The sequence below is a fragment of the Caretta caretta genome, chromosome 13, assembly GCF_965140235.1.
Source record: "Caretta caretta isolate rCarCar2 chromosome 13, rCarCar1.hap1, whole genome shotgun sequence".
NCBI lineage: Eukaryota > Metazoa > Chordata > Testudines > Cheloniidae > Caretta > Caretta caretta.
The window spans coordinates 25161577-25184860 of record NC_134218.1 but is presented as its reverse complement, the minus strand read 5'-3'; the positions used below and the strand labels follow the sequence as shown (position 1 = coordinate 25184860).

The window sequence follows — 23284 nt, the reverse complement described above, 5'->3', positions numbered from 1 at the left end:
TTGCTGGAGCATCAGCGGGTGCCCCCTCGCCCCGAGACTCTGTGACCAACTTAAAACTCTCACACTTGCAGCTGTGGCTCGGAGGCTATCACCACCTAGTGATGGCTTATTGGAGCCCACCCTCTCCCCCCCAAAAAAGAGGGGGGGTGGAATGGACAGCAGCTGCACGCCCAGTGAGAAGGGCAGGATCTGGGTAACCGCCTGGGTGGGAGCCCATCCAGCGCTGGCCCCGTGCCCGCTCCCGAGCCCTCCCCTCCAGCAGCCCGGGGAGCAAGGTGCCGGGAGCAGCGCTGCACGGAGCAGCTGGCGCTCAGAGCGAGTGAAGGGGCCACGCCGCTCCCTGGGGCCCAGGCGCTATCCCTGCACACGTCACCCTCCCATCGAGAATGGTAGAGTCCAACTCCCCCCCCCGTGCCAGGAAATAGTAGGTGCAACTTTCCCGTCCCCTGGAATGGTGGGAGAGGGCGGAGCCGGCGTGATGTCATCACGTGAAGCCTGCTCCGGCCGCCGTGTTCCGTTGAATTCATTCCCTGCGCGTGCGCAGAAGGGCGGTTGCTAGGCAAGGAGCGGCCCTTAGTTACCGCTCCGAGGTCGGCGGCGGGGCGCAGGAAGATGGTGGCGACTCCGCGGGTAAGGCCCGGGAGTTCACGCCCCCCTCCCGCCGGGGCGATGGTGGGTAGGACTGTGAGGGGCACGCAGAGGAGGTGGAGCGGAGGCCCATGGAGACACCAGGTCAAGGGGTAGCGCCAACTGCCCACCCCCGTGTGCACTGTGCCACCCCGTCGCACAGAGCATAGCTCCCCCATCGCTCAGGCAGAGCCAGCGTGCCACCCCTCCCACGGAGACAGTGGGTCAGGGGTCGCCCCACCACGCACTGCGCTACGCTGCCCATGGAGACAGTAGGTGAAGGTGCACCACCCCGGTGCTCTGTGCCAGGGGTGGCCAACCTGTGGCTCCGGAGTCACACACGGCTCTTCAGAAGTTAATATGCGGCTCCTGGTCCAGGCACCGACTCTGGCCCCAGCTTTCCAATGGGCTGGGGTGTGTGTGTGTGTGTTCACTGCTCAACCCCTGGCTCTGCCACAGGCCCTGCCCCTGTCCACTCTTCCCGCCCCCTCCCCTGAGCCTGCCCTGCCCTCGCTCCTCCCCCCTCCCCTGCCTCCCCATAAAACAGCTGATTAGGAGGTGTGGGAAGGAAGGGAGGGTGAGGTGCAGATTGGCCGGGCTACTGGTGGGTGGGAGGTGCTGGGAGCAGGGGCTGCTGCTGCTGATGTATTACTGTGGCTCTTTAGCAAGGTACATTGGTAAATTCTGGTTCCTGCTCATGCACAGGTTGGCCACCCCTGCTCTGTGCCCTTCCCCTCTACTCCCCCCCACCGCATGCATTGTGCTACCCTCTAGTATGGAGATAGATAGCTTTATTATTTATATTGCAGTAGCAGTTGGGACCCCCAGCTCTGAATAAGGACCCCATTGTACTAGGCACTGTACAAATATAGAGCAAAAAGACAGTCCCTGTTGTCCCAAAGATTTATCTCTGTGTTTAGACCTGCTTTGAACTGGGTTAGGTGACTCAGTGGTAAAAATGCCTTTGCTGCAACAGGTTAGTAGTGCAATAGTGAAACTTGCCAGAAAATGCTAGTGTCAACATAGCCTAAGTTTAACCAGCTAACCGTCTGATTCTCTGCGATTATGCTTCAACCTTGACTTCCAGGAGGGTCCAGAGGTAGTGGTTATTTATTTTATTTATAGAATTCCAACAGCGTGGTAGCTACTTTACAGAAAGTAGACAAGGTCCTTGGTCCAAATAGTTTAGCTCAGGGGTGTCCTATTTGTTCTTTGAAAACCATAAAAGATTGCAGCTCTCATTTTAATGTTATTTTTTGTGATTTTTTTCAATACAATATGTTAGTGAATCTAATATAACTTTTTGATTACATATATTGAGGAAACAAAATGAGAAAGCTTGGGTGCTTCTTGGGATGTTGCCTCTTCTTTTTATTGTGTAGGGAAGTTTCTTGTAGGTTTTAGTTTTATTTTATATTTCTGTCTGTATGTTGTTTAAAATTGCAGTAAACGTTTTAAGTAACAACAACAAAGAAATCTTTAGGCCTAATTCTTCTAGTTCAGATGTTCCGTTCCTGCACCAACACATTCCACGCCAGCCAGCATCTGCGTGCATGCGTTCCGTATTCAGAGACTGGTCTGAAATAGTACCTTTTTTTGCTCTTCCTTTCTGATTTTGGTTCTCTCCGTTCTTTCATTCTTGAGGTCACTATGGAGACAGAGCTTCGGAACACCATAGTCTTCAATGCATCCAAAAAGGAGATTTTCACTGTCAACAGCGGTTACAAGTCCTTACAGAAGAGGCTTCGTAGTAAATGGAAGATACAGAGGTGGGGGATTTTCTTCAGCTCTCTTTTTCATGCTTTATAACACAAGATTGAAACTGACATGAACAAGTAATTACATGTAAGCTAATTGGAGATGGGACCATTTTAATGCTGACTTTGGGGGGTAATTCATAATATAGAAATGTTTGGGAATGTTAATAGAAAGGTAAAAGGATTATTTCCTTTGGTTCTACCCAGTGGCATTAGCTGTAGCTCTGCTGTTGCATGGTGTTGGAGGACTTTTATTTTGAACTTTCAGGTACTGTGGCAGTGGAGAGGACAGAGCTTAGCTGATAATGGTGAGGTTCCAAATGTGTGTGTACTCCTCTGTGCTGCATGGAATATCTAATGATAGGAAAAAATGTCAAGATAATTTGAACCCTAGCCTTTGTACATCAAGTTTATGGTATTGGTCACCCACCTGCTGTAATCAGAATTAAAACACAGAAAAATAAGAGTGGAGCTGATTGTCAGCTGATATAAATTGCCATAGCTCTAGTGAAGTCAACTGAGCTGCAACAATTTACATCAGCTGTGGATCTGCCACAGTGTCTTTCTAGAATACTTATTTTCCTTCGTCAGTTCAAATTGGTAGTTATTTGAGATAATAAAATATCAAATTTAAAACCAGGGTAAACAGATGTAAAGTGACTGACTGAAGTGACTTGCTTTGTGTTCCTCTGCCTAGTTCTTTATGTAAAGGCAGCCCAGGATTCAGTCGTGGATTGTATCTAAAATTACAATGTAATATGTCTCTTTATTAACTTATTCGTAGTTTAAAAGATGAGATCACATCCGAGAAGCTAGCTGGGGTAAAATTGTGGATTACAGCAGGGCCCAGAGAGAAGTTCACTGCAGCTGAGGTAAGAAATATTCATAAAGAAGAAAAAAAGCCAACAATGGTTTGCAGATTAGTTATGCTTCCAGATTTGTCTAGGAAGACAGAAGAAAGGTGACCCAAAACATTCTGTAATAGCATTTTTGTTTGGAAAGCCTATTCTACATACATTTAGATTTGAACGCTTCTTGATCTTCTAGAGTCAAGTTGGTTGCAAGTAGCTGAAACCATTTATGCCTCATTTCCATATAGTTCTTTGGAGTTCTATACTTAGTGCCTCTAACTGTGTTCTTGTGTTTTTTTCCATCTTATTGTTTTAGTTTGAGGTTCTGAAGAAATATCTAGAAGAGGGTGGGGATATCCTGGTGATGCTGGGAGAAGGTGGTGAATCCCGATATGACACCAATATTAACTTCTTGTTAGAAGAGTATGGAATCATGGTCAATAATGGTAACTTGAACTTTTGTAGATGCAAATCATGTATGGTTCTTATTACAAATTAGGGTTTCAAAGCCACTTCCATTATAAGCCTTCTTTTTCCTCAAGTGTTTGTCTTTTAGGAGAGAGAAAAATAGTCTGTGAGCTGAGTTATTCCATACTCATTCTCAACCCAGCAGTGAATTTTTTTGCAGCCTCGTAAAATTCCATTCAGCTGTTCTTGCAATATCCAAGTGTAAATAAGCAGTGTGTCCTCACCAAATAAGACATTTTTCAGATGTTTTAGTGGCAGTTGGGTAGTGGGTTCACTCTTTATTGCACCAGAGTGTTATTGAGTTCATCATAGTTTTGGAAACCTCTAAGACACACAATAAAAATTTGAACTTGTTGAACCAGATTTTTTTTTTTTTTTAAAACCTGGCCTCCCTGTCTGTGCTTGAAAATAATTGCAGGTTCAAGTGAAGGCAGGTAGACACATGATTGTGCCTGCACTTCAGGTGATTAGGTGTCTGCATATCTTCATCTGAATTTTGGAATAAGTGTTCCCACTGTCTTTTGATGCCTGAAGTTGCAGTCCAAAAAGAGGCCATAGGTTAAGGCTGTTCCAAGTTACGCTGGGAACCAAATAAGCCCCAGGCTTGTAGCATTAAAAATAGGAATCGAACCCACATCTCATCACTCTCAGTCTTATGTTCTAAGTACTAGACAAACTGCCTCCATAAAAGATTTAAATTTCTTCTTTTTTCTTTAAGATGCTGTGGTGAGAAATGTATATTATAAGTACTTTCATCCTAAGGAAGCCTTAGTCTCCAATGGAGTTTTGAATAGGTAATTGTTTTGGGGATCTAAATCTGTGAGTAACATTATTGCAAATTCATGTAACTTTAATCAGATTTGTGTTTCCACCTCTTCTAGGGAAATCAGCAGAGCTGCAGGGAAAGCAGTGCTTGGGATAATAGATGAAGACAACAGTGGAAATGACTCACAGTAAGTGTATTTTCTTCACTAGCTTTTTCAAAGGAAAGATTTAGTACAGTCATGAAGAGTTAAATTATTGGGCCAGGGCAATGACTGAAGTACACAGTGCTTCTGTTAAGATTCCTAATTCATTTGTTGGTCTCCGCTTCTTGCTTCTCTAGTTTCAATCCTAAATGGATGAATTCTTTAGCAACGCTTGCCAGCCAATCTGAGTAACAATGAAGGGTTCTGAAGGGAGTCCCATCTATTCCTACTGTCCAGACCTGTGATGATTAAATGAACCTTGTATGTGGATTTGAAAAGGCTTAAAGGACATAAAATGGTGAACATCCTTAGTACCTTGCAGACATATAGAATTGAGTGGATTAGGCATAGGCAAGAAGAGTTCAATAGAAGGGGGGGAAAGGTGCTAATCCTGGGAAACTCATACACCTGAAGAATTTGGTGGTTTTCCCTCTTTCTCTCCCCTTGTAGTTCCTTTACTTTGGTCTGGGCAGAAGAATACTGAAGAACCATCAGCCTTTCCACAAACAGCTGTAGCTAATTGTGTTCTTTCTTATGGTTTATTTCGGGGCTGTACTGATTACGGTGCTCATTATAGGAAAGAATTTAAGTGCAGAAACATTTAGTATAGTTATGTTCCAGAATATTTATTTGAGAGTTAATTACCCCTACTTGTCTCTCGTATCTAGGAATACCTGAGAGATAACCAAAACGTTACACTTAAACTTCTTGAAAATTCCAACCATAAAAAACTCTGGAAATATTCCCACATCTTATTCTAGTCAGCAAGATTTCAAAAGTGTGCTTTTGTGAGCCTGCACTGTTCCTGACACAAGTCAGGATTTATGCACACAGACCATGACTTGTACGTGTGCCAAATTATGCATTTGAAAATCTGAGTCTCAGCTTGGTTAATATTACTCATGCCTCTAACTCTAAACAAACAATGCAGAATTGAACATCAGTCACTTATCAGGAATATCATCGACAAATCTAAAGTTAAGAAATCTAGCCTCTGAAATTTAGCAGACACTAATGAAATGGTTGTATTTTCTGCAGGGCTCTCACTTTTGTGTATCCATTTGGTGCCACACTGAATGTGATGAAACCAGCAGTGGCTGTTCTGTCCACAGGATCTGTCTGCTTTCCACTCAACAGACCCATTCTGGCTTTTTACCATTATAAGGTACAATACTGCATGAAATAAGCTATCCATCCCCCAGTAAAGAAATGCAACGGTATGGTATGGCAGATCTACATACACCTGTTTCTACTCCCAAAGCACCTATGAGCCCTTGAGCCCGCTTGACAATTCTTTGATTCTTTTTTCTGGAAAGCTCTATTGCACAGAGTTCAAAGAAGAAAAATGTTTGATCATCACCAAAGATTATGTACTTTTTGTTTCTTATTTCCAGTTTTACTCTCTTTCCACCATTGTAGTAACCATCTAGTAACTATTATCAGTTCAGCTGCATAGGTAGGCAATTTTGAGTTAGGGACTCTGGAACTGAAAAGATGTTTGTATCCATGATCTTAGCCATTGACTTTGTTTTGGGACTTGCTAGTTTGCAAACATTTCTCCATAATAAGTACTAAGTGATGCTTACATTTAATGGTTAATATGTTAACATGAAATTTTATATTTGGTATCTTAGCGATGTAGGGACTCCTCCCCTAAATGTGCACAAAGTTACAGATGCATGTTATGGATAAAATAGACCCCATAAAAAATTAGAGGCAATAAAAGTGCATGAAGTCATATTATGACAAGGTCGCCAGCGCATTTAAGACAGGGGAGCCTGGGGCAGCACTTGCCAAATCGCAGCCTGCCTACTTCCATGGCAATGATAGACGGAACAGTTTTCTCGCCCACCACTCTTATTTACATTTATGGAGCGAGTGTTTATACATGTGGTCATTTTGAAATTACATGCACAAACATACATTTCTGTAATATGTTAACCATCAAGTCCATATAAAGCCTTGATCCCCCGTGGATCAGAACCGTGCCGGTTCAAATTGCATTTCAAAACTGCTGTTTAGTTGAATTCTAGCACTCTTTCCTTGGACAGGAATATTTTATCTGAGAACCATAACAACATACCAGTGCTATGGACTAAACTGTAAAGTGGTTATCCCAACCCTTAGGTAATCTGTTGCATCAGTTAATAACTGAAGTCTAACAGGGTTGTCAGATGAAAAAAATTCTAGACCATACAGGCCAAGGAAACTGGATCAGAAATGTGAATTTAAACACAGTTGCTGCTAGCAGGTTTGTCGCAAAGGAGACAGGGCATAAATGTGTAATGTATTTTTAAAAGCTCTTTAATTAAATTTTAGTGAATGTTATCTTCCCTAAATTTCTGAATGTATAAGTTTTCTTTTGGTTTTGATATAGTGAGAAAATTAAATGAACGCTTGTCTGTGAGATGAGAACCTGATAATCTGAAGCCAGTCTTTTAAATTTATTTAGGCAACAATTGCATGTGCAAATCAGATAACTGTGCATGCCTATCCATCTAATTCATAATTTGTGTGTGTGATCTGATTTCACTGCACAAGTGAAAGGGCTTGTATATTTTGTGAGCACAACAGCGTGCCTCGGCTATATGGAAGTTTGGCCCTTGATTCTCAACAAAATTACCAATGATCTTCTAAAGATTCTGCTTCTTTCCTCAGAGGGGGTAAGAAAATGTTGTTTCCATCAGAGTTCTCATCACGTGCTCTCCCTGGCAATCTCCCTTTTGATATAAGAAAATAGCGTGAAAGTCAAGGGAATAGAACTGATCTTTAATTAGGCTTTCTTTTTTTCTATTTAGCTGGAGGAAATTATAGACAAAATGCTGGAGGATGAAGCTGAAGACAATGGTAGAATCTCTGTCAGGGCAGAGAAAAGGATTAGAAAGAAAATATATAATCTGTTTGAGAGAAGTGAGGTAGGGAAAAGAATAGCAATATATAATAGAAGAACAGTAGATAAGCTTAATAAGGAAATCAGAAAGGAGGTAAATGAGGCTTTTTGAGAACAAAATAACAGAAATCTCCAAAACACAGACCTAGTAGTTATGGGGGACTTTAATTCCCCTGACATCCACTGGAAAAGTAATACATCAAAATTCAAAATTTCCAATAAGTTCTTGGAATGAATGGGGGACAACTTTTTGTTTCAGAAGGTGGAGGAAGCAGCCAGGTGGACATTTTAGTTTTGATTCTGACACATAGGGAAGAAATGGCTGCGAATTTAAAAGTTGAAGGCAGTTTGGGTGAAAGTGATTAATAAGTGATAGAGTTCATTTTTCTAAGAGTTTGTCTACATTACCCACTGGATCGACAGGCAGTGATCGTATCTAGTCTAGACACGATAAATTGACCGCCAAGCGCTCTCCCATCGACTCTGGTACTCCATCAGGGCGAGAAGCGCAGGCAGAGTTGACGGGAGAGCATCAGCCATTGACTTACCGCAGTGAAGACACCGCAGTAAGTAGATCTAAGTACGTCGACTTCAGCTACGTTATTCACGTAGCTGAAGTTGCATAACTTAGATGGATTTCTCCCCACCCCCAGCTTAGACCAGGCCTAAGGAAAGGAAGGAGTGAGAGCAGCAGAATAAGGACAATGACTTCAAAAAAGCAGATTTTAACAGGGGTAAGGTCCCATGGGAAGAATATGTAAGGGAAAGATGAGTTCAGGTGAGCTAGCAGTTTCTCAAGAAGACGCTATTTAAAGATACAAAAACAAACTATCCCAATGTGAAGGAATGATATGAAGAATAGTAAGAGGCCAGCATGGCTCCATCAGGAGCTCTTTAAAGTCCTGAAAATCTAAAAGGAATCTTACACAAAGTGGAAACATCGACATATTGTTAAGGAGGACTGCAGAAGAATAACACAAGCTTGTAGGGGCAAAATCAGAAAGGCTAAGGCACAAATGAGTTAAATCTAATAAGGGACATAACAGGCAATAAGAAGAGGTTCTTTAAATACATTAGGAGTAAGACAAAGATGAAGGAGAGTGCTTAAATGACAACATGAAGAAAGCTGCGGTGTTTAGTTCCTATTTTGCTTCAGTTTTCACTAAAAAGGTAAATTGTGACCAGATACATAATACAATTAATATTAACAAGGAAGAAGGAGTATAAGCCAAAATAGGGAAAGAACAGGTTAAAGAATACAGTAGAACCCCCTTTATTCGAGCCTCTACTATCTGGCTCTCAGTATTAACCAAGCCACTAGTGTGCACACACAGGAATATGGGAAACTGATGCTTCAGCCGCAGCCAGCGGAGCTGACAGTGGGAGCCCACTGTCCAGAGCTGAAGCTCTTTGTCCATTCTGCAGATTATCTGAATTTTTGATTATCCGATCTGGCCCCTGTCCCAGTGAGATTGGATTAATGGGGTTCCACTGTATTTAGGTAAGTTAGATGTATTCAAGTCGGCAGGGCTTGATCCTAAGGAACTAGTTGAAGCAATCTTGGAACCATTAAGGACTGTCTTTGAGACCTCATGGAGGACCAGTGAGGTTCCAGAGGACTGGAGAAGGGCAAACATTGTACCTATCTTTTAAAAGGGGAACAAAGAGGACGAGGAAATTATAGACCAGTCAGCCTAACTTTGATACCTAGAAAGGTACTGGAACAAATTACTGTACAATCAGTTTGTAAGCACCTGGAGGATAATAGGGTTATAAGGAATAGTCCCTTGGATTTGTCAAGAACATATAATTCCAAACCAACCTAATTTCCTTCTTTTGAGAGGGTTACTGGCCTTGGGGATAGGGAGGAAGCAATAGACACGATATATCTTAATTTCATAATTAAATTAGGGAGATGTGGTCTAGATGAAATTGCTGTAGGATGGGTGCATAACTTGTTGAAAGACTGTACTCAGAGAGTAGTTATCAACCAACCAGTTTGCTGTCAAACTGGGAGGATGTATCTAATGGAGTCCCACAAGTGTCAGTCCTGGGTCTGGTACTATTCAGTATGTTCATTAGCACCTTGGTTTTGGAATGGAGAGTATGCTTATAAAATTTGAAGATGATCCCAAATTGGGAGGGGTTGCAAGCACTTTGGAGGATGGGATTAAAATTCAAAATCACCTTGAAAATTGGAGGGTTGGTCTGAATTCAATGAGATGAAATTCAATAAAGTTAAGTGCAAAGTACTACATTCAGGAAGGAAAAATCAAATGCACAAGTACAAAATGGGGAATAACTGGCTAGGCAGTAGTACTGCTGAAAAGGATCTGGGGGTATAGTGGATCACAAATTGAAAATGAGTCATCAATACGAAGCAGTTGCAAAAAAGGCTAATATCAGTCTGAGGTGTATTAACAGGAGTGTAGTATGTAAGACATGGGAGGTAACTGTCCTGCTCTACTTGGCCATGGTGAGGCATTAGCTGGAGTACTGTATCTAGTTCTGAGCGCCACACTTCAAGAAAGATCTGGACCAAGTGGAGGGAGTCCAGAGAAGAGTAACCAAAATGATAGAAGGTTTAGAAAACCTGACCTATTTGAAAAGGTTAAAAAAACCGGGCATGTTTAGTTTTGAGAAAAGAAGACTGAGGGAGGACTTGATAAGTCTTCAGATATGGTAAGAGCTGTTATAAAAAGGACGGTGATCAATTGTTTTCCATGTCAACTGAAGGTAGCACAAGAAGTCATTGCCTAATCTGTAGCAAGGGAGCTTTAGGTTAGATATTTGGAAAATCTAACTATAAAGATAGTTAAGCACTGAAATAGACTTCCGAGGGAGGTTGTAGAATCCTCATCATTATAGATTTTAAAGAACCGGTTAGACAAGCACCTGTCAAGGAAGATTGTGACATTCCTGAGAGTACAATTTGAACTGTTGAACCGTTGTGTCCTCTCAAATCTCTAACCTGGCATGCCTTTTATACTGCTTCGCTGGTAGAGCAACCACTTGCACACACAGCCTCTAACATGTAAAATCCGTTCCAACTGAATTACTTGAATGCTGCGTCCAGTCACTCATGAATTACATACAGAGCGATGCCAGCAACTTCTCAGTCCCAGATCTTCTCCCAGAAATGTGCATCTTTTACTGGCCAGCACTCTACTGGACTATGCATTTCATTAATAGAAAATGGTATTCACAAACCTTGTTATCTCAAGTGGAGATTCCCAACACTTCAATCCAAACACGCACTGGTTTAGATAAAATAATAAAACAAGTTTATTAACTACAGAAAAATAGATTTTAAGTGATTACAAGTAATGAGGCATAAAAGTCAGAATGGGTTACAAGTAAAATAAAAGATAAAATGCAGATTGGTATCCAATTTAGCAAGCTTAATGGATTCAAAGCAAAGGTTTTTCTCACCCTGTACTCTTCACAGTCTTTATTGACTGGAAGCCTCCAGACCAGGACCCCTCCTACGGTTCAGTGTTTCTTCAGGTGTTGCTGCTGTGAGCAGAGACGAGTGGAGTAGAGAGAGTCGATTTGGAAGCCTCTGTTTCTCATTCTTATACCGTTCTCCCCTCTTTGAGGATTACCTCCAGCTGGGGTTCAGGTTACAGTCAGTCTGTTTACCCAGAAACCCCTCAGCTGTTCCATTGCCAATATGTAAAGTTCTCGTTCTTACCCTTCTTCCGGCCAAAGAATGGCTTCTTAATCGGTTGATAGCCCACGATAGTCCATTTGATTATGCTGATACTTGGCCGGGGTGTCAATATGTCTTTTGTGTCTGAAAAACTGGTTTGGGCCTGGTTTGGAACTTGGCACAGCAATATTATACAGTAGAATCTTATACATTTACATACAGTGTTGCCACACATTTTACCTGGACAATAATGTTCAGCAGATTGAGTTTTCAAGTGATACCTCACAAGGTATACTTTGTACAAAATGGTTTTGTAAAAAGAATGTACATGGGGTACAGTCTGTCACAATGATCTAGTGTACTTGGTCTTGCACGAAGGACTGGACTAGATGACCTCTTAAGGTTCCTTCTATCCCTACATTTCTGTGAAACAGTAACAGCTGAGGATGTGTTAGGGGATAAAAGTCACTTGCTTTAGGTTGTTTCCTTTCCTGGGGTCATTTACCAAGTAGGAGCTAAATAGAAAGTACAAGCATTCCATTCATACTCAGAAATTTACCATTATGTTTATCCTTTGATCAATACAAGTAAACTGGAACCCTGTTTGAAGCAAGTTCAAGTTCTTTACAACAGCGGTTTTTATGGTTACATTATTTGCTATGAATTTTTATCTTGGTGCCCACAAGAAATATAACTGGTTGTTGTGCTGTCTTGAAAACTTACTATTTCTTTGGGGGAAGGGTGTCCTTTTACATAATTCTTTATATGACATTTTTAATTCAGCTAATTAAAATATAATTGTCTGCATTTTTTGTAACTCTACTTATAAACAGCAAAAATTGCTATGCCTTTGTTTTGTTAGCTAGCCTGGGGCTTTGAAAGCTATGTTGACTTGCATGCATGCCTCACTTTTGCAGGTACTGACTCTGAATTACTTAAGAGAACTAATCTCATGCGCACCTATGTATTAATCTCAGTTAAGATCTTATCTGTCTTGCTCCTATTGATGAGTAGGTTTGTTTTTTTTTAAGGAGTCAAAAACTACAATAAAATACATACAATTTGCTTATTGTTGATGTAATCTTATTTGTTGCTCTGCTTTGTGGAATGCCCATGAAATAGCCCTCCAATCCCATTCATACAGAGCACTTCTTCTAAGGTAATCTTAATAAAAGAATAAATCTTCTAAAATAATGCATTTATTTTATACTAATGCTACACGTTCAACAGATTGTCCTCTTGCAAGTTGTCATACCTACTTCTTGTTCCAAAGTTCCCATTTCCCTCTAATTAAAATAATGTAATAGTTTAGAGCATGGTATGAAATCCCCTGAATGTTTGGGATCTGACTTTTTTTTTTATATGTTAACTTTGTTGACAGAACCAAGGTGGAAAAATGGCAGTGTTGGGATCTTGCCACATGTTCAGTGACCAATATTTGGATAAAGAAGAAAATGGCAAGATCATGGTAGACTTTTAAAATATATTTTAAAATTATCATTAGTCTTTTCATAGCATTCACAAGCACACCCAACCCTTGTAGTTTGTTCCCAGAGCACAGATACTAGCATCACTATGAAATAGTTGGGGGATGGAGAACCAGACTTGGCATTGAAATAGTGAGAGAGATTTTCAAAGGCACTGATAGCAGTTGAGCACCTAACTCTGTATATTGCAAAGCGGAATTCTGGAAAGCTTTTTACTGCTTCTGCTCTCTTGACCATGATTGTTTGTGTGTGTGTGCGTTTAAAATATGCAGTAGGGTTTTTTTGGTCATTAAATAGTTGAAATTTGTCACAGCTAGAAATGTGGCAACACAATAATATTTTGCACTTACAGCTCCTTTTGTTTAAATATCACAAAGTGCTTCACAAAAGTTGGTATGTATTACCATCCCTGTCTACTTAAAAAAAAAAGGGGAGGGGGTTAGAGAATTTTGGTATTACAATCATTGTTCTAGCCCTAGATAACTGTTCTATTTGATCCAGATTATTAGGCAATTTGTGTCTACATGTTCTTTGTGTTTCTTTGTAACATGACTTCTTTTGTAGGCCGATTTGTAACTGCATCTTGAGCTTCGTGCACCTCTCTATACATTTTTTCCTTTTTAAAACAAATATTATGAAAGGAGTATTCTGACTGGCTGATAAAGGACTGTCATGATTTGCATTGCTATACAAATACATGTTAAAAACATAAGGCCAAATTAACCTCTCTAAGTTAACGCAACTCAGTTGAGTTGCACTTGCCAGTTTGTCCCCATAGTCCTTGCCCAAGTCCAGTAGCTAGCAATCTCTACTGTTCAAGTATTCCCCCTAAAAGTACAATTCAGCAATCATTTACCCATTATTGCATTTTTCAAGAACACTTATGAACTTCAGACAGCCCACGTTATTCAGGTGGATGAACTGAATTGGTTTTCATCCTCTTGCCTTGCAATTGACCTGCATCCATTATAAAGTGCACTCCTTGCCATGTTTTTGTTGCTTTGGTAAGTAATACAAATACTCTTAATATTACCGTTTTTCTCCCCCTGATATTCTTTGTTGTTTTATCCGGCTCTTTCGTATTTACGTCATCTCTTCCAACGGGTGGATTTGACAAGGAATTTTAAAATGTTTTAGCATTACAGTAAACTATTCGGGCACTCCAAAAAAATTAACATGCATCTCTGGATCCACAGGATGTGATTTTCCAGTGGCTCACAACCACGGACATCCATTTAAATCAGATTGATGCAGAGGACCCTGAGGTAAGAGACATTCATCGTGTGATAGCTAATAATGTTTTAATCCACTAGGACCAGAATTACAGAAGTACCTGCCTAGCACCCCATAGTTCAAGGCTGTATCTATGTTCTTATTACAGATACACGGATGTTACTCTGAAACCTGTTCTTATTACAGATCCCTTAGGACAGGGTAGTAAATAGGCAGACAGCAGGCCAAATCCTGATCACCGGATGCTTTTGAAGGGACCCCTAAATCTTTTCATTTACATATTATCATTATTATTATTTTATTTTCTCTGGAGTCTGGACCATGACTATACTTTAATCAAGAAATTTGGACCTTGACAAAAAATAATTGACTTCCCCTGCCTTAAGAGTTTTGTTTAATTTTCAGGTTTAGAAAGTCTCTTCAGACTGCAACCTGGCAAGTCAGATCTCTCTCTAGCAGGGCATTTTGTTAAATGTTTTTGTTGTTGAGTAATAATGTGTCAATTGCCACTGATTGAAAATAACTAGAAGACATTAAAATCCAGTTATAGTCTTACTTAAACCCCCATAATCTGGAGTCTCACAGATCAAGATTCAGTCCTCATTAACTGCGCTCTTTGAGACATCAGCATGGATGCTAACCCTGATGTTCTGGTCGAGCTTTTACCTAGATATTTGAGTTTGGATCCTGAACTCAAATGTTCAACATTTTAGAGAGAGATGTAAGAACAAACAGTATTTTAATGTACCTTCTAATGTGGCTTTTGTTGGTATTGCATCCAGATGTTGTAGTGAATGAACTTCAAGGTCTCAAAAACTGAAACTGTTTTCAGGGGAATTTTGGAGATATCCATGGCGTTTTTGCCACTTGTAGATTAGGATTTTCTGCCGTATTTGGGTAGTTATTCATCATAAAATGTCAGTCATGGACGTGTTGGCATCCTATTTGCCACTGGTTTCTGTGATGAGTTGGATCACAGAAACCCCTTTGGGACTGCCACCTGATATGCCAAGACTACTTCTGACCCTGCTTTCCTGCCCAGTCAGCTTAGGACTTCAGTGCCCTGCCTGGTCTGAGCCAGACCCACTAGCCTGCTGCAAACCCAGACCCAGGTCTGAACCATGTCCCCTAACAGCTGTAGGCTCAATTGAAAGCAGCTTACAGAAGTGTTCCTGTCTTTAACACTCAGATGCCCAACTCCCAATGGGGTCCAAACCCTATATAAATCCGTTTTACTTTGTATAAAGCTTATACAGGGTAAACTCATAAATTGTTCGCCCTCTATAACACTGATAGAGAGATACGCATAGCTGTTTGTACCCCCAAGTATTAATACGTATTCTGGGTTAATTAATAAGTAAAAATTGATTTTATTAAATATAGAAAGTAGGATTTAAGTGGTTCCAAGTAGTAACAGACAGAACAAAGTGAATTACCAAGTACAGTAAAACGAAACACGCAAATCTAAACCTAATACGGTAATACAACTGAATACAGGTAAAATCTCATCCTTAGAGATGCTTCAATAAATTTCTTTCTCAGACTGGACACCTTCCTAGTCTGGGCACAATCCTTTCCCCAGGGGGTTGGGGTGCAGGCTCTGGAAGGGAGTTAGGGTGTGGGAGGGGCTCATGGCAGGGGGTTTGGGGTGGGTGTACATTCTTTGGGAGTGGGTTGGTGCTCAGGGCTGGGGCCAGGGGTAGGGGTGCAGGGAGGGGTGTGGGCTCCGGCTGGGTGCTGCTTTCCTCAGGCAGCTCTCAGTTGGCGGCGCAGCAGGGCTAAGGCAGGATCCCCCCCACCCTGGCCCCGTGCCGCTCCCGGAAGCGGCCACGATGTGGCCAGGCAGCTATGCATGGTGCGCGCTGCCAGTGGTCCACCTGCAGGCACCGCCCCCGCAGCTCCCATTGGCTGCGGTTGGGGGTAGGCACACACAGATTCAGAGCTTCTCTGATCGCCCCTGCGCCTAGCCGGGGCCACAGGGACAGCCGACCGACTGGCCTGGCACCCTAGCTTCCACCTGCAGCAGGCAAGCTGGCGCTCGTGTTCACTTTCTTTTCACATGAAACTAAATAGTTCTCTGTGACATTCTTAACGAAGTATAGTGACCTGCATTGTGAAGAGTCTTGGGAGGGAAAAAGTGTAAACTGAAGTTATCTCATCTAGAAAAAATGATTTTTTTTTTTAAGTGAAGTACAAAGTAGGAGGAGCGTATTTGAGATAGTTCCCCTTACTCATAGCAGTGTCATTGTGTTCAGATTTCAGACTATACGATGCTTCCGGATATAGCCACGCTGTCTGAGCGACTACGAGTGTGTCTACAAGAGGGAGACGAGAACCCACGAGATTTCACAACGCTTTTTGATATGTCAATTTATCAGCTGGATACAACCTCCCTCCCTAAAGTTATCAAGTTAGCAACTATGAAGTGTTTGTGTGTTTGGTCTTATTCTGCATTTCCTCTTGGTGTGTTTGGAAGCATACCTATACTGAAGGAAACACTTTCACTTCCTTAATGTAATCTTGTAAGATGCCGATTAGATGCATACCCTGAACTTTCACCCTAGGACACTTGGATTTAAACATGCCATAGGTTACAAATAGAAAAGCTGAGCAATCTATCTGCGTTGTAGTGAGTGCTTGTCCATTTTTTAGAAGCAGTTGCTTTGTAGTTGTTGCAGAGATCAAAGTTACTGTGTAAGTGTGGTCATAAAAGAACCCATGACATATTTTCACAAATAGGGTGTTAACCTTGGTGTCCTGGGCAAATTCAAATTCACAGTCTGTATCTTACACATGCAAGTGTAAACAGACAATGTATTATCATCTCCTCCCCTCAGACTGTGCCTTTTTCTTGATTGTAGATCTTATGAACAGCTGAATGTGAAACATGAACCTCTCCAGCTCATTCAGCCTCAGTTTGAGACTCCACTACCTGCACTCCAGCCAGCTGTGAGTAATCTTACCTGACTGAGCTCCTTACTGACCCCTGAGAGGCATAGGTTCATGTTACAAGGTGGATTCTATCTTTATTGTAAAGAACTATATGGAAGAGACAGAAACGGTAGAACATTAACCATTTGAGTGCCTTAGTACATGCCTTTTATGAAGTAGCACTCTTTATGGTCTTATGAATGTGTGTTCAGTCAGATTATGTGACTGAAAACAATGAAACCCCTTAAGTGCACACAGGATAAGCAAACTGAGACAGCTGCCAGCAGAACGCACTATATCCTGAAGATGTTAAAATGCTCCATACATCTAGTGTTTCCACAAGTCTCCCTAGCTGCTTTATGTTGCTCTGAGCCAGCGGTGCCCAGTGTTTTTAGTGTGAAGGCCAAATGTTATTTCAGAAAGGTCCTGGGGCCACAGTCAGTATCTTAACTCTTTCCCTAGGTTCAGGCAGAGGCAGTCAGGCTCCCATCCTGCTCTCGTTAGGGCTCCCACAAGGAGGCAGCGGAGCAACCAGAGCTATTCTATCCTTGCTGAGCTCACATCAGAGCTGTTTCTGCAGTTGTGAGGAATCACAGGCTTTGGAGACTGAACCCCATGCTCCTTTGACTGTAGCAAGGGGGTGGAGGTGGGCAGACACACATCTTTTACGAGCCTTGAGTAGAAGAATGCGATAGAAACTGCACATTCAGACTCTAGCTGTTTCTTGGCCCCTATATAGGAATAACCAGGCCAGAAGAGGATCTAGTTCTTGTCCTTGGTTTTAATTGGTTTAAAAAAGAAAACAACTAAGAGAATAAAATGAAATGGGAAAAAGGAGAGGTGCTGGCATGCTTGTTCCTAGGCAATATGTAGACTATCTAGTTATTTTTATGAAATTAGGGCTGTCAAGCGATTAAAAAAATTAACCATAATTAACCACGCAATTAAAAAAAAAATTTAAACAATACTACTACTTATATATTATGAGATATAAGTTTAACAATACCATTTACTTAAATATTTGTGGATGTTTTCTACATTTTCAAATATATTGATTTCAATTACAACACAGAATACAAAGTGTACAGTGCTCACTTTCTATTTATTTCTGACTACAAATATTTGCACTGTAAAAAAAGCAAAAGAAATAGTATTTTTTCAGTTCGCCTAATACAAGTACTGTAGCGCAACCTCTTTATCGTGAAAGTTGAACTTACAAATGTAGAATTATGTACAAAAAATAACTGCATTCAAAAATAAAACAATTATAAATCTTTAGAGCCAACAGGTCTACTCGGTCCTACTTCTTGTTCAGCCAATCGCTCAGACAAACAAGTTTGTTTACATTTGCAGGAGATAATGCTGCCCGCTTCTTGTTTACAATGTCACCTAAAAGTGAGAACAGGTGTGCGCATAACACTTTTGTAGCCAGCATTGCAAGGTACATGCCAAATATTGCTAAACATTCGTATGCCCCTTCATGCTTCGGCCACCAATCCAGAGGACATGCTTCCATGCTGATGACATTCATTAAAAAAATAACGCATTAATTAAATTTGTGATGGAACTCCTTAGTGGAGAATTGTATGTTCCCAGCTGTTTTACTCACATTCTGCCATATATTTCATGTTATAGTAGTCTTGGATGATGACCCAGCACCTGTAGGTCATTTTTAAGAACACTTTTGCTGAAGATTTGACAATACACAAAGAAGGTACCAATGTGAGATTTCTAAAGATAGCTACAGCACTCGACTCAAGGTTTAAGAATCTGAAGTGCCTTCCAAAATCTGAAAGGGGTGAGGTGTGAAGCATGCTTTCAGAAATCTTAAAAGAGCAATACTCTGATGCAGAAACTACAGAACCCTAACCACCAAAAAAGAAAATCAACCTTCTGCTGGTAGCATCTGACTCAGATGATGAAAATGAACATGTGTTGGTCTGTACTGCTTTGGATCATTATTGAGCAAAACCCATCATCAGCATGGACGCATGTCCTATGGAATGGTGATTGAAGCATGAAGGAACATATTGAATCTTTAGCGCATCTGGCATGTAAATACCTTGTGACGCCAGCTACAACGGTGCCATGCAAAATCCTGTTCTCACTTTCAGATGACACAGTAAACAAAAAGCGGGCAGCCTTATCTCCTGCAAATGTAAACAAACTTGTTTGTCTGAGCAATTGGCTGAACAAGAAGTAAGACCGACTGGACTTACAGGCTCTAAAGATTTATAATTGTTTCGTTTTTGAGTGCAGTTATGTAACACACATTTCTACATTTATAAGTTGCACTTTCACGATAAAGATTGCACTACAGTACTTGTATGAGGTGAATTGCAAAATACTATTATCATTTTTACAGTGCAAATATTTGTTATAAAAAATAAAGTGAGCACTGTACACTTTGTATTCTGTGTTGTAATTGAAATAAACATATTTGAAAATGTAGGGAAAAAATCCAAAAATATTTAATAAATTTCAATCGGTATTCTTTTAACAGTGTGATTAAAACTGCGATGAATCGTGATTAACTCAAAAAAATTAACTTGTGCGAGTTAACTGCAATTAATCGACAGCTCTATATGAAATACAAATGAAGTTTTGAAATGTGTTCAGTTTATTGTGGAGTTTTGGCTTATCATAGATTTTCAAAAGGCTCTACTGATATCCAAGTTGAAAGCTATCTCCTAGTTTTCTATAGCATGTAAGGAAAACACTTGACAGTAAAATACATTAAATCTTCTCTTGTAGGTTTTCCCACCTGCTTTCAGAGAATTACCTCCGCCCAGTCTGGACCTGTTTGACTTAGATGAAACGTTCTCCTCTGAGAAAGCTCGTCTGGCACAGATTACAAACAAATGTAAGCAAGGCAAACTTCTGAAGTTGGATTACATTCATATTTATACAGAAGTCCCATTCTTTTGAGGAAAAACTTTAGCAAAATAACTTGAGACATTTTAGCTGCAGTAGGAATATAGAGCCTGATTTTCAGATGTACGGTGCCCCTACAGCTTCACATTGATTTCATCTAGGGTTAGGGGTTCTCAGTATCTCTGGAAATCAGGTCCATGGAAAATATCCTTCTCACATGCATGACATGTTGTAGATCAAAATGTTAATAGCAGAGTGACTCTTCTTTTTCTGAGTCTCCTGCCTTCCTCTCCAGTCATTGTCCAGAATGACTTCCAGTGCTGTGGTCACTAGAATATGATTCTTGGAGCCATACATGTTAAAGGATCCTAGATTCCTCTCACTAATTTGTGATGGACATTACTCTAAAAAATATTTTAAAGTGTTCAGTATCAGGATCTAGTGGGGCCAGTCAGAATCCCTGATCCTGCTGTGAATCTCAGTAGTGGGACTGCAGCTGATTTGATATTAATGGGTCTCTCATTTTGCTTCTGCTTTCTGGTCCATGTCTTTATGCATGAATGATTTCCGTGTGTGTGAGTGAGAGAGAGAGAGTGTGTGTGTGTGTGTGATTTGTCTCCCTCACTCTGTGCGTCCTTGTTAGGTACTGAAGATGACCTGGAGTTTTATGTCAGAAAATGTGGTGATATCTTAGGGGTAACAAACAAACTCCCAAAGGAGCAGCAAGATGCCAAGCATATCTTGGAGCACATCTTCTTCCAAGTGGTGGAGTTCAAGAAGTTGAATCAGGTACATTGTTTTAATAGCAGAACAGCTAATGTATGGAAAGTATGATGTTAGGTATGACCCTCTGTCATGGGGTGCTCTACTCACAGCAAAGGGCGGCTCTTTGTGGCTGCGTCGGGGGATTAGCTTCATTCAGATCTGATACCCCCTTCTGCTGCTTACTGCATGCCCTACTGTGTCTCTGTCTCTCTCTCCCTCCTTGCAACTCAAGGTACTCTGTCTTCATGGCTTGGGCCTCCAGCCAGGTCACTATAGTCTGTTAGAACCAGATCTTCAAAGGTATTTAGGCTCCTAACTGCTTTTGATTTCAGTGGGAGTTAGGAGCCTAAATACTTTTGAGGCTCTGGGTCTCAGTAACTGAGAATAGAGCATTCCTGATGGTGCTACAAAGTTTAGGGCTGCTGGGTCAATTGTGAACGCCTCCCTTCTGATCAGCTGTTTCATTAATAGGGCTTCCAGGTTTACATCAGTAAAAGTACATTTTAAAGGTGAAGGGTTTTGTTTTGTTTTTAAGTGTATAACTTTTACTGTATATTGTCCTTTCTTCTCCCCACCCCTGTAAAGGAACATGATATTGACACAAGTGAAGCTGGATTCCAGAATGGTTACTGAGCACTGGATTTTCCTGTCAGAGGGAGAGACCGACTGACCTTCTTAGCAAAAACATTTATTGTACCTCCCTCAGTGTAAATTATTTTTCTACTTGTTTATTCAATATATTGGTTGACATTGCCTCAGCAATTCTCTTTGAACCTTTGGGTGTTGTAAATATGTATAAAGTCTTAAACTGGTACTTTTTTTTTAATGCCAAATTAGGGTTTGCCTTGTAAGTGGCAATAATTTTCAAAAGCTTTTTATGTAACACACATTCCATATTTAATCTTGTTTCTATTTTTGTATTGGAGCTATAATTCTGTAATTTATGAAATATTCTTATGTTAAGAAAATATTTCATTCCAAACCCTACTTCGGTCTCTGGTATTTATTTTCCTGTCTCTAATGCTTGCAGAATTTGTTTGAGTATAAAATGTTTGTTTTACAGATGCTTGTAGTTTTTTAATTTCATAGTAGAAGAGAGGCTACTCATCTGTGATTGATTTATTTATTTTTTGTGTGCTGGAGAGCAGAGTATGTAGCTATAAGTAGAATTGGGACTGAAACTCATATGCTAATCTCTCACCCTGTGGCTGCCTCCTGATTGACAGTCAAGAGAAGTAGGTTTGTCACTACAGAGGAAAAGGATGAGCTTCCAGAGGGAAAGGAGTATACTTAGGCAAAGATAAGAAGATTCTTTGTGGATCAGTCTTTGTAAAGTGTAAGGCACCATGTAAATTTAGAAGGTAGGGGCAGCCATGTGGAAGAATACATAGAATTCAAAAGGAACATTTTCACACAATGCCTACAGTGTAAGGTGTTTTTCAAAACCAGAAAGCCACACCATACTTTTTGCTTGGATTTATTCTATCCATGGGCTATTTACCACCTGCTTACTGCAACCGTGAGGCATTATCTACACTACAGGGGAAATTCAATCTAAGCTACGCAATTTGGGTTATGTGAATAGCGTAACTCAAATCAACATAGCTTAGCTTAGATCAGTGTACCACTACATGATATCAACGGGAGCCCTTACTCTTCTCCATCTGGCGGAGTACAGGAGTTGATGGGAGAGCGATCGGCGGTCGATTTAGCTAAATTGACCGCCGATGCATCAGTTGCTGCTCATGTGTCCCCAGGTAAGTGTCAACAAGCCCTGAGTTACTGCATAAGAACTGAAATTAAAGTGGAAGTGATTGATCTTTAATTGTACAAGCTGAGTGTAGAGCAAACAAGAAAACCGAAAGCATAAATGATGAAAAGGTTTCGCATTCTTCCAGTGTTAATAACCAGCTGCTTGTGTCAAGAGGGGCAAGGACATCTATTTTTCTTAATAGTTTTTAAACCTGTAATTGGCACTGCACAAGAGCACCCCTTCCTCATATGTAACTGTGTATTATGCACAAGTAACCACCGCCTTTCTCTGCTCGTGTCTGAGATGCAGGCCTCTATCCCTGGCACCTGCTTGTAGTCCTGGTCTGCCCTATCACTACCTTCAAAGTTGCTTCTTCAGACAGGCCTTTTCACCTTTTATCCTCTCCTCAGTGGTGTAGTGAAGATGAGTGAAAATCCTATTCTTTCTGCTGTTGCCCCATCCCCCCCCGCATGGATGCTAAAACATCATCTTACACTGCTTGTCAGGAAGAGGAGCTAGCATTCTTTCCTGCCTAAAACACCTAGCATGCTGTTGACACTATGCAAATATGCACTACATGCTGCTGGCAGAAGTGGCAATTCCATTGACTTCAAAAGCTTTTGCTTACTTGTGCCAGTTATGAATATGGGCCCCAGCATCCTTTACTGTTTAGACAAGTGTAGAACTTCTAAATTCCATAGGGTCCCAGTCCGCCCCAACAGCTCTATGGCAGTGGTGGAAGATGATCATGCTTGGTCAGAGATCACATTTTTCAAAAAAGGTTGGTGTGCTTTGTGTTCTTACAAACTAGTTACCCTGTTCACCCAGGACACTGGCTAGTACAATCCAGCTGAAGATTTACACAACCACCTCAATCTTTCCAAGACTGTGTCAATACCATTCACCAAAGCACCACAGATTCCAGCAATCCTACTGGTATTTAGGGAGTGATGGATAGCTCCAGCCTGTGCTGTTCTTCTGTGTTTATATTTTAGACAGTAAATAAATGCTTCCTTTAGAAAGCTTTT

General features: G+C 41.0%; 1 protein-coding gene across 6 annotated transcripts; it reads left to right on the top strand.

Annotated features, from left to right (window-relative positions):
* Positions 1-521: 521 nt before the first annotated feature.
* Positions 522-21565, top strand: IFT52 (intraflagellar transport 52). Of its 6 annotated transcripts, XM_048820170.2 has the most exons (15): positions 522-630; positions 2272-2396; positions 3169-3256; positions 3552-3681; positions 4422-4497; positions 4585-4656; positions 5710-5836; positions 7470-7586; positions 12595-12681; positions 13897-13965; positions 16189-16343; positions 16795-16882; positions 19619-19727; positions 20382-20527; positions 21089-21565. In XM_048820170.2, exons 1-15 carry the CDS (start codon positions 613-615, stop codon positions 21134-21136), a joined length of 1455 nt encoding a protein of 484 aa, XP_048676127.1. In that variant the 5' UTR covers positions 522-612; the 3' UTR covers positions 21137-21565. The 6 variants fall into 6 exon arrangements, with proteins under 6 accessions (XP_048676127.1, XP_048676121.1, XP_074974918.1 ...); XM_048820164.2 differs by lacking the exon at positions 7470-7586 and having other exon boundaries at positions 523-630; XM_048820166.2 differs by lacking the exon at positions 7470-7586 and having other exon boundaries at positions 580-672.
* The last annotated feature ends 1719 nt before the right edge of the window (positions 21566-23284 follow it).

Coding starts and splice junctions, on each gene's coding strand:
- IFT52 (XM_048820170.2), top strand. Junction 12,682..13,896: donor AAGAAAATGGCAAGATCATG/GTAGACTTTTAA, acceptor CTGGATCCACAG/GATGTGATTTTCCAGTGGCT. Junction 16,883..19,618: donor TACCTGCACTCCAGCCAGCT/GTGAGTAATCTT, acceptor CTTCTCTTGTAG/GTTTTCCCACCTGCTTTCAG.